Source organism: Crocodylus siamensis, chromosome 1 (genome assembly GCF_052110815.1).
Source record: "Crocodylus siamensis isolate JL-2025a chromosome 1, ASM5211081v1, whole genome shotgun sequence".
Lineage (NCBI taxonomy): Eukaryota > Metazoa > Chordata > Crocodylia > Crocodylidae > Crocodylus > Crocodylus siamensis.
The window spans coordinates 241,847,107-241,861,239 of NC_143395.1; the positions used below are offsets into that span (position 1 = coordinate 241,847,107).

Consider the following 14,133-nt stretch of genomic DNA (forward strand, 5'->3'; position numbering starts at 1 on the left):
GGCAACTAAATGGCAGATGAAATTCAGTGTTGATAAGCGTACAGGGAGATCTTGCTACACATGCAAATTAAAGCTCCATAGCAGCCAGCTATAACATGAGTACATGTTCTCAAGATCTAACTTCATAGCTGGTTGGAGCTTTTATGGCTTAATAGCTACTTTATACATGTAACTGGGCTCGAGGTAATTGCTTAATTAACCAGTTAATTACACAGTGCCTGTAAGACGTAGAGAAGGCCTGTGACAGAATACTGAGCAAGATGGACCTAGTTCTTCCATGTTCTAGATTTTCAAAAGGTGTGTCCAAAGGAAGCTTTGACTGCTCAGAACCACTGAATATCAAGAAGAATTGTGGGACGTTTGGCACTGAAACAACTTCCTCTGGATGACATTTTTGAATATGAAGCCCCAGATGTCAAAAAGATAAATTTAAGTATATTTTGAAAGTGTGATTAAGAGGCAGCGTGGGTCAATGTGTGGTGTACTGGACTGGAAGCAACCAGGTCAAGTTCTATCATTCAGCTACTGTGTGACCTTGGGTACATCTCTTCCCATTTTGTGTCATTTATTTTCCGTTCCATAACTTGTCTGCCATATTATAATATTTTTCAGGCATGGACTGTTTCAGCCCAGGCATCTGCACAGTCCTTAACAGTGAGATCTGAATGCTAGTTTGTGACTCCAGCTGCTACTATAATGAAAGTAAAAGTAGTAGTAATAATAATCAGATGAACAGGTGGACATTTTTTTTAATGTCAGTCTTCTGAAGACTGCAGACTACACATGCAACTCCACTGAGTTATGACTTGAATATGCTGTAATTGACAACATTTTGTTGATCATCCATGGAAGGGTGAAATGTAGGAGGGAAATAAATGTCCCATGCATAGGGCTGATTATGAAATATGAAGAATATGTGAGTTGGGGTTTTAAGTTCTTACACAAAACTATTTAGTTCTTGGATTTACTGATTTACACATCACCTTTCCTGAAAAGGGGTAACCTACACCCAAAACAAGACAAATTATAAAATGAGCTCAAATATTAAAATAGAATAAAACTAACAATTCCCCAAACATTGGCTCAGAAATTAATTCCACCTGCTAAAAGCCTGCCCAAATAAAATGGTCTCACAATGCTTATAAAACAGGGATAGGCAGCCCCTGGCATGGGTGCCAGAGCATAGTACATGAAAGCGTTTTGCTTAGCACATGCACCTCAGGGCAGATGGTGGGGAAAGGAACAGGGCTGCACTGCTACAACAAGTATCAGGCCTCTCACAGATCCCCCAACATCTGCCCCGGCACTCCAGCATTTTCCAAGTTGAGGTTGTAGGTGTCTTTGACACTGCCCAAAAATATTGGCAATCCCTGTTACACATGTCATGTAAATCATGATTTGATATCTCAACACTATATATTACAGACTTACAGTAAAATTAATATTTTTAGTAACATAAATGCTAAGTCACAGGCAAATAAAGAACTATTAGATTCTGTTTGTCTCTTTGATAAAGCATATATCAGGTATGGAGATCATGATTCTGGAGTTTGCCATTTGCTTTGAAGCCAGAGGGACTTGGGCAAATCCTTAAGCTCTTTTTAACTAAGAAATAATCTTGCATCACAGGTCATCTTATTCAAAAGTATTGCAAAGCACCAGAGATTTAATATATTTTATCTTTTCAAAGGTATGTTTTCTAAAGGATAAAAGTGTCTTAATTACTGACCAGGAAACACTGGCATTTTTATTCAGAAGCAGAACTAGTTGAAACTTTTAAATGTTTCAATTTCCAATGAGAGGATAAATTTTTAGTCATTTTTTTAATTAAAAATAATTTTAAACTTCTATTTGCAAAAAACTTTTCTTTTTCTGAGAAGATTTTGGTGTTTAATTTCTAAACCTGAATCAATAGGCTTTACTGACGGTAGCAGATGCTGCTTTTTTACTAGTGCCATCATTCATTCACATGAGAAGTTTAGCTGGAGGGAGTGCCTTCTACCTGTATCTGATGCCTTTAAAAATAGAAGTTTTTTTAAAAATGGGCTTCAACAGCATTGCAGAAAACCCTTGGTTCTGGTCAGTATTCCTTCCCTTAACACATGGGCATGATTGTTCACTGTGTAAGATTTTTGTACTAAATGTGTAATATATAAGGGGAAAAAAAGTATTTCTTTTCTAATTCTTTCCATATGGGAAGTTGAATGTGCACGAGTATGGCTAACTGCACAAGATTTCAGAAGCTTATGTACTGTCTTCTCATTATTCATCATGGTAAAACTTTCAGAGATACCTGAACTATGAGACTCACTGTACCAGTGTAAGCTGCACTTTTTGGCAAGTGTGCCGCAAATTAGCCCCGCTGTCCCCGAGTGCCACTCAAATTCTGTGCCTGTTGTTTTTTTCTCCATTCCCTGTGTTCCACGCTCAATATTCTGTTCTGCTTTCTGCTGCTTGCTCCCTTTGCTGCTGTACCACCTGTTTACTCCCTGATCTGTCACATGTCACACACAGGCTGCCCATGCCACTTTTAGCACTCTTGCCATGGGTTGGCCATCTCTGTGCTATCATATTAAAGTTAGATCATATTAAAGAACCAACCCCTCCCCACTGCCCCCCCCCACAAGAAAACTAAGATGTTTAAAAAAGCAGAAAGACATAATTTCTCTTCCACAGTGAGAAGTTAGACATTATTTTTGAGGGCCTTCGTAATATTTTAAATATATTGTGCTTTTTTTTGCCCATTGAATATGTAATACTTTAGGTTAACCTAATTAGAACCAGGCGAGATTCTGAGTGCGACTGAAATGGCTAATTAGCCCCAGTTGGTCTAGGACTTTAACCTAAGCAGTGAATGAATAGCAGTGTGGTGATGATGCTTGAAAAAATTCCTGTGTAACAGATACTTCAAATCATTTTACTTGCTTAAGGGTAGAGGAATGAAGACATACCAGACACTGAGTTCAGGTTGAGTTCACTTTTATTTCTGATTCCAGTCGCTGATTACAGCAAAAGTTGTATATCCCATACCATTATATCCTGAATAAGATGGGTTAAATTTACAGTATCTTGATGTCAATGCATATATATCCTGATGAAAATGGCAGCTGTATCTGGACATTGGTACACAGTGTATGGGCCCCTCAAAGTAAGGCAGGGTCCATATTTATGGTTTGTTAGTTATTACATCATAACTGCCTTTTGTGCATGCTCTTACCTTTCAAAGAAGGTAGGGTACTCTATTATACATTTATGATGGCGTACAAATCCATACATGAATAGTTACCACAAATTAACTGGTGTACTGTAAGTTTATATCTCAGGTTATCTCTCAGCAACTTGCTTGTGACATAATTTGTGCACGTACCCATAGATTTTCTGCTGTCCTTCATAAAAGGCTGAGTATGTGGCTCCATAATGTTGTGTATATGCTACTGTTACTCAGTACACTGCTTTGTGAAAACTAGGCAGAGCTCTTCAAACTGATGTTCCCTGCAATCTTTTTTTTTTTTTTTTTAAAGATCTATAGCAGTTTTCAAACTTTTTAGACTCAAAGCACTCCTCTGAAAATTCCAGCTTAATTTTCACTCATTTTTTGACTGTGACAAAATAAAAGAGCAATATTTTTATTGCAAAGACTTCAGAAAGACTACCAGAGGTCAAAATCTTTTTTTACACTATGAGTTCCTATTTGAAATCTCTGGGTTTATCTTTTGAACGGTGTTTTCATACATACCAGCGCTAACGTTGGGTGACATCCCACGGGAGCCTTGAAAGGGTCTTGGAGCACTCCAGGTTAAGAATCAGTAAACCTGAGAGAACAGACTATTATACAGTAAGGGAGTAACAATATGGTTTTGCTGTACTAGCTTTTTTAGATTTGAATTGTAATAATGAAGTGCAACACAGTAAATACATTATATACTACAGTCAACTGAGGTTAGTATAGTAATAGAAAAACATGATTCAGAAAATTGTCTAATTCAAGAAAGTTCATGTAAGCATGGATATCCAGTTTATAAACGAGTTTTGATTAGGGCACCAGTATGGGTGTTATCTTCGGTTCAACCTTTCTTTGAAATTGGCAAGAACCAAATGTAAAACTAAGCATAACTAACTTTTAGACTTCTACTGTTTTGAATTTCTAAAAAAAGACATGCCGTGGTCTGAATTTTCTTTTATTAAAATTGTTTATCATGTTCAGGATATACCTTGCCTGCTCATACTTTCTCTGTTAATTAGAAGGAAATATATCAAGCTTGTACAGTCATTCTGTTCTTTGATATGTACTCATGTCAAGATGTGATTCACATTACCTCCCACTGAAGTTACCAGGCAGCTCAATGGAAGTTAACAACATTTAATACTTTGTAGATACTCATCTCTTTCAAGTATCAAGCACTTACTGGAGCTGTTTGTTAAAGGTGGGCAGAACTTCTTTTATTCTGTAGAGCAGAACTGAAACTAATTCCAGCTAACATATTGTTTGCTTGAGGTGGGATAGGTGCCAAAAGCAGCTTGGATGTTCTTTCTAGATCTCCACCCTCAACACTACTTTTAAGTGGTAAGGTTCTGCTGTAGTTGAGTGTTTGCCTTTATGTTCATTATAAAATCCACATCCCACACCACTGCTGCCAGAGGGGGTATTTGTTGATGAAGGAAGGAGGTTTAAAATTTGGCTCTTCACTGCTGCGGTGATCAGAAAATTATCAGAATCTTTTTTTTTTAATTGGCAAACAGTCTGTTTTGGGGAGAGAGCCATATATTTTTCGTGAACTAGAGGTAGAGATAAAAGATTTACCTGCGGACATAAAGCCAAATTGAATTGAAAAAATCTCTTGAAAACCAGTAATAGTCTTTTTATTTCCTGAGTAGCCTCTTACAGGCATATTCATGTGGAAACATTCAAAGCTTCACCCTAATTAACGAAGTATAACATCCTCCCCCTTCCCCTCCCCGGATTTTAGGTAACGTTCTGCTACGTTTTACATGAGTCTTCTCTGTCTAGTTCCAAATCTCTTTTGATTTCTTCACCATCGCCCTGCATCAGTAATCTTCTCCAACTTTGTCTATTTTCATTTTCATTCTTTACCAATTTACTTTTCAAATTAGACTGTAATGTTTCAAGGTAGAGGCCATGTCTTAACTATATAAATTGTTCTGTCCGACATACACTTCTAGATCTAAATAAATAACAGTAATATAATGACAGGAAAAGCCATACACCATTACAGTTTGCTATAATAAAATTGTTGTGAACTGCTGACAATTTTAGCCTTCAATCTGAATTTCATTACCTTAGAGATTTAAGTTAGCCTTTAGCATTTTAAAAATGTAATTTAGTTTTTATATACTATATAGAATGATGATTAAAAATTCTGTGTAATCCAGTTTAAATATGCTGGTAGTCTTTATACATAGACTTCCTAAACTCTTCTTTTGCTGATTTCATTCCCCACCCCCCACTTCTATAAAATTATTTCCAAAAGGAAAATGAAATACCTATGATAGATACATGGTGTGTGTGTGTGGATCAAGTATTTGTCTCACTTGCTTTGAAAAATTTTCAAGTATGGGGATGCCATAATTTATCCAGGTAACATGTTCTATTGCTTAACCACCCTCATACTGAAGAACTTATTTCTAATATCTAGCTTTAATTTCATTTCCCTTGTTGCAGTTTAAACCCATTACCCTCTTCTGTCTACTGTACCAACAGAGAATAGTCCATCACCATCCTGTTTATAATCACTCTTCTGTATACACAGGCATGTACACATACATCTTCCTAACCACTCTTTATAACAGTCTTCACATATTTGAAGACTGTTATCAATACCCTCCCCCTCCCATTCTCTTTTCCAGACTCAGTAATCCTAGTCCTTCAACCTTTGCTCTTAGCTCATGTTTCCCAGATATCTAAACATGTTTTGTTGCTATCTGCTGGAATCTTCCTAATTTGGTCATATCTTTCATCAAGAGTGGTCCCCAGAACTAGACACATTATTCCATGCAAGGCCTCTCCAGATCAGAACAGAGGAAAACAGGGGTGTCAGATATGTGGTCTACAGCCTGGATCTGGTCCCTGGAGCCTCTCTGTCAGGCCCACTGGGCTACTAGAGTGCCATCAGAACTTGAGGGATAGGGTCTCCCTTAGAATCTGGGACCCTTTTGCCCTGTGAGGCATGGCCATTGGTGGCAAGCTTGGATATCTGCTGCCACTCCTGGACTTCCTCCCCAGGTTCATTGATTCTACTAGACACCTCCAGCTAATGGTGAACTCCCTGACCTACCACTACTGCTGGCCCCCTAACTACTACTGTCACTGCTGCGGTAGCCACTGCTGCAGCCCCCATGCCATGTGCTGGACTCAGCCCTTAGGCAGTCCTATGGTCCACATCTGGCCCAAGGCCCCAGGTGAGTTGGACACCCCTGGAGTAAAAGAATCACTTCCTTTGACTTGCAAGCAATGCTCTTATTAATATGGCCCAGTATTGGCTTTCTTTGCAATAAGGGCATGCTGTTGGATCATACCCAACTTACATTGTACAACAATGGTGGTGTACCTTTCAAGCAGGCATGTCACAAGTCCCACCTCATTCCCAGGTGTCTCTCTGTTCCCAAAGGTGTACCTGATAGGGTTTGTGACGGGGGGGAGTGGGGGGCAGGAATTGAAGAAGTGTGTCTTGAGCCTCCAGGCTTGTGGAACACAGCATGGGCAGGATGCTGCTGCAAGAGAGATGTCACTGTCAAAAATAACCCTGACCCCACAGCTGCCACAGTTTTATATGGTAAAAGACAATTCAAAGTCCTGAATTTGGTGGCAGCTGTAAGGCTGGGGAAGGATTAACCTGACTCTTCGCAAGGAAACCTGGCACCTTCCCTCACAGCAGCATCCTGCCCCTGCTCCACTTCATGCATCCAGAAGCTCAGTCTTTCTTGCATTCATTCTGGTGCCTCTCTTTACTGAACTCCCAGGACTTGCGTGCCACAAACGCATCTCAGCTGCCATGCCACTTGAGGCATACTCTAACCCTCAGGTCCTTTTCTGCGGTACTAAAGCCTACCCAGTCATTCCTGTTCATATATGTGCATGTGATTGTTCTGTCCTAAATATAGGACTTAGTACTTCTCTTCATTGACTTTAAGTCATCTGAATTCAGACCATTACTCCAGTCTGTCTAAGTTATTCTAAATCTTAATCCTTTCCTCCAGAATGTCAGCAGTTCTACCCAGATTGGGATAATTTCTAGATTTGCAAAGTGTGCACTTCATCCTGTCCTCCAAATCATTAACAATGATATTAAACAGTACTGAACCCTAAACAAATCCCTAGTGAACTCACATGATACTTCCTCCTGATTAGACAAAATGAGCCATTAATTATTGCTTTTTGATCGCAGTAATCCAACCAGTATCCACCTTTAAGTAGATCTGGCTAAATGGCATTTCTTTAGCTTACTAATGACAATGTTATGGGACACTGCCAAAAGCCTTGCTAAAAGTCAGTGTATACTACATGCATTGCTCTCCCCCTATCTACAGAAACTGTCACCTTGTCATAAGAGGAAATGACTTGCTCTTCATGGTTCCATATGGACTGTTCCTGATCATCTTGTTCTTCAGGGGCTTAGAAATAAATTCCTTGATGACATGTCCCATGCTCTTTCTAGGTAGTCTACATATAAACAAGTGCAGCGAGTACATAATGGCATTATATGGAGCCTTTGGGATATGGTTTTATGGCCTTGATTTATTGGTCAACTGAATTGATTCGTTATTTGTATATTTTTTTGCTGGTGGGTGGTCATAATTTATCATTCTAAATTTAATTAACTGTTAAAGGACCTACAGACATTTTTATAGCTTTTTAAAAAATATTTTATAACTCTTTAAAGTAATGAGTTAAATGGGCCTGGGATGGTTGAATTACTCAGGAGTGGCCATGTATTTGTCCTTATGTAGGTCATCCAAATGACTGTTAACAGCTCTTTTTTAACATGCTATACTGTCAGGCATTCTTCATATGCAGTAAGTGTCACAGAAAGGAGAAAACATGCATATTTAAAAACAAACATTCTACAGCTACAGTTTTCCTCTGTTAAGTCTTTTTCTTTTAATTTTAAGACCCAGAGTAATGACTACTACTAGATAACTGTCATAAAGTAATGGGAAACTGAGGTACTCAGGCAAAGAAAGAAGTTCATTTTCAATCAATCAGCAGTGTAATTATAAATATAAATCATGTTTATAGTGTGATTGTATGTGTACATTTACTATGGACGTATAAAATTCCATGTAAAAATGTGTGTCCATCCATACTCTATTTATCCTATAATAAATTTATCAGAAATCTGTTCAATGTATTGTATTTATCCATTCCTGTTTATCCATCATTCTAGGAATGTATGCTACCATTACAAACCTCTCTGCAGTTTTAAAAAGCAGAAATAAAAAAACAAACTCAAACCTGAAACAAACAAACAAACCAAACATTCATGCCTGAGGCCTAGGGTTCAAAAATCTCCCGTATAACTATTCCCAGCTTTTCTAAACCAAGAACTACCATAACTTGTGTGTTAAGGTTTGCCAGACTAGAAAGAGAAACTGTGTATTAGCATTTATATGGGAAGATTCCTGTCCTCTCTTCCTGATATAACTCATCCCTTACAGCTAACCCTGAAAATTTCTACATTATAGAAACATGATTTCTGTTATTTTTCACATTTGACTTATTTTAACATTTCTTTCCATCTGAGCTTTGAACAGTTATACTTGTGGTAGATGAAACACCTGAATTTACAGAACTGAGAAATAGCTCCTGTAATATTTTATAAATTCGTTCTTGTAAGCTATGGGTCATACAGAATACACAGTGACAGGATAGCTGTCATTTGGATAGGATTTTCATGAGTACTTAAATGATCCAGGAACATGAGTACCACTGAACCATTAAGAAGAAGACCCAATTCTTAAAGAAATCTTTCCAGAACCACCAATCATAACCTTTAAACAAGCACTGAACCTCACTTACCTGCATCACTAGATCAGACTCCCTATGACCCAAACCACACCCGATGGATGCAGAGCATGCCAGAATGCAAAACCTGACAACACATCTCTACATCCCCATCCCACAAGAGAACCATCACCATTCCTGAATCTTATAACTGAACCCCCAGAAATATTATAAATCTCATCCACAGCACCAAGTGCCATGATGGAAAATATGTAGGAGAAACCAAACAACAACAACTGTGCACCAGAAGGAACACACACTGAAAATATATTAAAGTCAAGAATACCACATTACCTATGGAGGCATACTTTTCAAGCCAGTCACTCCCTCTCCAGTCTCTCAGTTCTAATGCTCAAAGGGAGCTTACAAAACACCTTTCATAGACAAGCCTATGAACTCACTTCATAAATCTACTGGATACAAAAAATCATGGACTCAATATAGATATTGAATTTATGACACATTACAACCTGCCTGACATTTTTGATTCACCAGATACCTGCCAGACCTGACCTTTTTACGCTTCTCTTTTCCACCCCTTCCTCCCCTCTCCTCCTTTTCTACCAATTGTCTTCCTAATTTCCAGCTATCTACTTTTTCACAGATGACCTCTTTTCTACTTTTGAAAACTGCTACAGAAACCATACTTGCACCCTTACTTACCGTTGGCTTTCCCCCCTATTCCTTGTTTCCCCACCCCCACACCCTTCCCTTCTTTATCTTTGTTCCCCTAATTTCCACCTATTTATATTCTCACTGACGTCTTGTCACACTTTTAGCTTCATTCCTTGGAGATCTTAGAACAGCAGAGACTCCCTATGCCTGAAGAAGGGTGATTGCGGCCAAAAGCTTGCAAAGAACTTTTTTCCAGCTACTCAGTTGGTCTAATCACATCTACTCAAAGAACCTGGCCTGTCTATGTCCTTAGACCAGTGTGGCTACAACCACAAACTCACCAATGGGTTTGGGGCTCGTAATTTGTGTACATGCATAATAATCATCTATCTGGGTTTGAGATGCATAATTTAACCATACTTGTACTATGTAGTCAATATAAATACACATTTAGGGCAAAATCTGTTTGCCCTTCACACACATGGTACCAAAATAAACTTTGTGTGACTTTGGGGGATGTGAAATAAAAATGAAATGTTCAAAGGTAAATCAAGATATATACAATCTCTTACTCTTGTTTTTCAAGGCATACAGCAAATAAAAATACATTTAGGTCATATTTAAAAAAATATTTGCAGGTCACCTTTTAATATTCCATTCTTCATGCTTCAAATCCCCATTGAAATTCAGCATTACTAGATTCTTGGATGATAAAGGACATACTTTTTTTTGTGTTCTCAAACAATGTGTGCCAAAGGCAAAAGAATGACATTTGTATGCAACACTATCTACATTATATGTGCTTGTTCATCTATCTCAATAACCGACTGTCATCTTTGTGTGTATATATCTTACAATGATAATAAGTGTCCAAACCTCCTCAAGATGTCAAGTTTTCAGGGATAGATTTCTAGCTGCGGGCAACCTGAGCAAAGTACCTCACATTAAGAACGTTTTTTTTTTCTTAGTCACTGACCATGTTAAGCTCTTTAATGTAATTTTATAGGCATTGTATAACTTTGGTTTAAAATTATTATCATGTAAGATTTTAAGTATAGCCTAACTTAAAATATGTACATTTGTAGGCATTTTAGTAAATATTATTTTCATTTAATCTAATTTATATATTCTGTTCTGGATGACCACTTTTGCTTAAATTTTAAAAATTTAATCAATAATTTTATAAAATGCAGAGAAAATGAGTATATTTAAGAGATTATAAGATTTTTGGCTACAGCAAATTTATTTTTAAGTATAAATTGTTGGACCACTCACTTTGGTAACAGCAAGTGGAAACTCATTGCCCGTATATACAATGTATATACTATTCCAAATAAATGAACCACTGTAAATAAGACCAACATTTAGGTAACTCCATATATACCAAATGCCAAATTGTGAATACCCCTACCTGAATGGTTATATTACTTCTGAAAATCTAAAACTCAATTAGAGACGTGTGGGGTGTTTTTTTTTGGGGGGAGGATGAGGGGGGCAGGTGTTTTGTTTTGTTTTTTAAAGAAAAAGCCAAATGTTGGTATGCCTTACAGTTACATAAGTTAGAAGATGCAAATCTGTCTTCATAGGAAAGCATAGTTTACTTGTTCCACCAATACTTGTTTTGGACAGTGCAATTAGTTGGAACTACTCTTTTGATGGTTCATGAGAACAGAAGTGACATTTTATTACAAAGTAGTTATTGTTAAGTTTTTTATTTTCTCTTTTTTCTCCTGAGTTATTTAACAGGTTTCTGGTACTTAAAGTTTTGATGCATTTTGTTGGTTATCAACTTTTCATGGTGTATAAATTGTGTGTGAAATGCATCTTGGAATGGCAGTTTTGCCCCTAATATTGGGATTTTTTTTTTCCCTCTTATCAGGCAGAAAAGTGTTATAAACAATGTATTGTGTGTCATACTTTGAAACAATGGAAATAGAAAATGAATAGTAGAACTGGTGTTTATCAAGTTTTAAACAGAAGCACAAAAGAATGGCTGTTGGCCAGTAGACAAACTGAAAATAAGGTTCTTATGGAACCATACAATTGATGAGATTTTACATATTGAACTCATTTAATATACCAGAAGGGGTTCATACTGCCATTACATTTAGATTGATTTAACTAAAGTTAGATCAGTATAAATGCCCATCAAGGAATGACATTTTTGAGGAAGTGAACTAACTTAGATTGGGACAGTTTAACCCAATCTATAAAATGTCTGTACATATTCAGAGTCCAGCCCTAGGACTGAGAAAGCCCAGCCTCTTGTTGCAGTCCCAGGGCTATACTCTTTCTACCCCAATGCTGAACAGGTTATTTTTAGCCCCCTGCTTCCCACCCACCCCCTGCCTACAGGCAGGGCAAACTCCTCCTCCCATCCGGTAGACCTGCCAGCCTCAATTCCACCTACATCTTCTCCTACCTTGACTTACTTATACCGGGTTCCCTATACAGATCCCAGTACCTGTAAACAGCTGTACATGCTACTTCCATTCTACATTCACATGGTTTAAAATAAAGTGTGTAAACATCAACTAGGTATAATGAACAGATGTACACATCCTAAAAGGTAAATAAGCTTTTTCTTTATCAACATCACCTCAATTTCTAACGTGATTTTACATGATTTAGCCAATGACTCCTAAACTGGTTTTTCATTATCTATGAAAAAGTTCTTTTAGACTACATCTTTCTTGTTTTGGGGCATTTTTACACATGGTGTGGGACACGGTGCCAGGCATTTTATTTAGTTAGCCATGCTAATTAAAAGTACCTGCCTGTCATGTGTTTCAGCATCCCCACACTGCAAAAGATGGTGGCAGGGTGTTTTGAACTAAAACTCATTAAATATGTTTCATTTCAGAGTGCCCCGCTACCATTTTTTCAGCACAGGGGTGCACAGGGAAGCTGACACATGTGAAACGGAAGGCTGCTGGAGCACATAAATTTCTGTGCTCCAGCAAACTCGATTGATCAAGTCCACTCCAACACGCTGGATTTTCAGCATGCTGGAGCAAGCTTCACACACATGTATAGGAGCCCCTAGATGCCAGAGCATGTGAAGTTTGTTCGGTATTGCATGTGTCCCATTGTTTAAATGCCAATATGCAGAAAAGTAATGTACACTAAATGGCAACCTGTGCTCAGCATTGAATGCTGTACTCATACTTATCTACACAGTGCTTCATATCTTTACAGACTGTACATAATTAATTGCTTACTTTTAAAACTATTTTATTTCTACTTAATTTATCCTAGATCAGAGGAGGAAAGCTCATGATAACCTATACAAGAAAGAATGATGCTGGCAAGTACGTCTGTGTTGGAACAAATATGGTGGGAGAAAGAGAGAGTGAAGTGGCAGAGCTTACTGTTTTGGGTAAGAAAAATTCCACCTGATCATTCTGAGCTGTCCAAATGACATCCCATAGACTACATACAGTCTGCAAGGGGTAAAATAGCCATACCCCCAGGCTCCTGCCTGACCATTGCTTGCCCTCACTGCTCCCTCTGCAGCAGCAGTTAGAGGATCCAGCTCCACCTCCCTCCTCCAACTGCTGTTTTTTACCCCTGCCTCAGGCAGTGGGGCAGTGTGGCAGCATGGAAAGCTGAGGGAGAGCCTGGTGCATGTGGTGCAACAAGGGATGTAGGGGGGACATCAGAGGTACATGGTGTGGGAGGGCAACTGCACGACTGCTCAGTGTAGTGCCACAGGAGGTCACAGATGCACAGTAGAGCAGTACAGTGGTGGGTGGGGTGGGGAGTGCAGGCATGCCATCAGGGACACACAGTGCAGTGGTGGGGAAAGGAGCTGTCTATGGAGTGTGCTATCCAGGAGGGCTGTGGCCCACCCTGATGTAGCCTATAGAGCATGCAGCCCCGACTAGTGGAGCCCAGTGAACCGGCAGCCCCTGTCCATGTCGAAGCTGGGCAGCCCACTGATAATGCTTCATTAGTGAAGTTTGAGCAGCCCTATTTTTTTCTGTCAGGAGACCTTTTCTGTCCTTTTCTCGCAGGGTTGGTATTGGAGATTTTTTGTATCGGTTATGTTTCAGAAAATGAGTAATTTATCTGGGCTGGTCAGCACATGCTAAAATATTGTACAAAGAAAAAAAACCTGTGTCTCCAGGACAGCAGAATAAGGGAAAGAAAGAAAGAAAGAAAAAAATAACACATATCAGCCAACTGTCAATGTGTGATCATACAATAAAGATTTATTTTTCAAATAGGTAGTCAGATCTGACTTGCAGATTTGGTTTTTATGATATATATACCGGCAGTTTCTCTTAACAATACCAGTATTATAGTATCAAGCCAAAAAAGTAACATCAGTTATTAGTACATACATAATTTCCCCTTCCTTGAAAAAAGTAAGAATCATTCCAAATATGGGACCGAATATTTAATGTTGTGAAATTTTGGAATGTGAATGACTCTATTAAATGTATGTGCACAATATAACAGGACAACGTTCTATAGGGCAACGTATCATAACCTTA

At 38.4% G+C, this 14,133-nt stretch overlaps 1 protein-coding gene across 1 annotated transcript in view; it reads left to right on the forward strand.

Annotated features, from left to right (window-relative positions):
* ROBO1 (roundabout guidance receptor 1) overlaps window positions 1-14,133 on the forward strand; it is a 796,429-nt gene that overhangs the window by 659,138 nt on the left and 123,158 nt on the right. Inside the window, exon 5 of the mRNA XM_090059747.1 lies at window positions 12,893-13,013. Within this exon, the coding sequence (XP_089915873.1) occupies window positions 12,893-13,013 (121 nt within the window). The remainder of the gene's footprint in view (window positions 1-12,892; window positions 13,014-14,133) is intronic.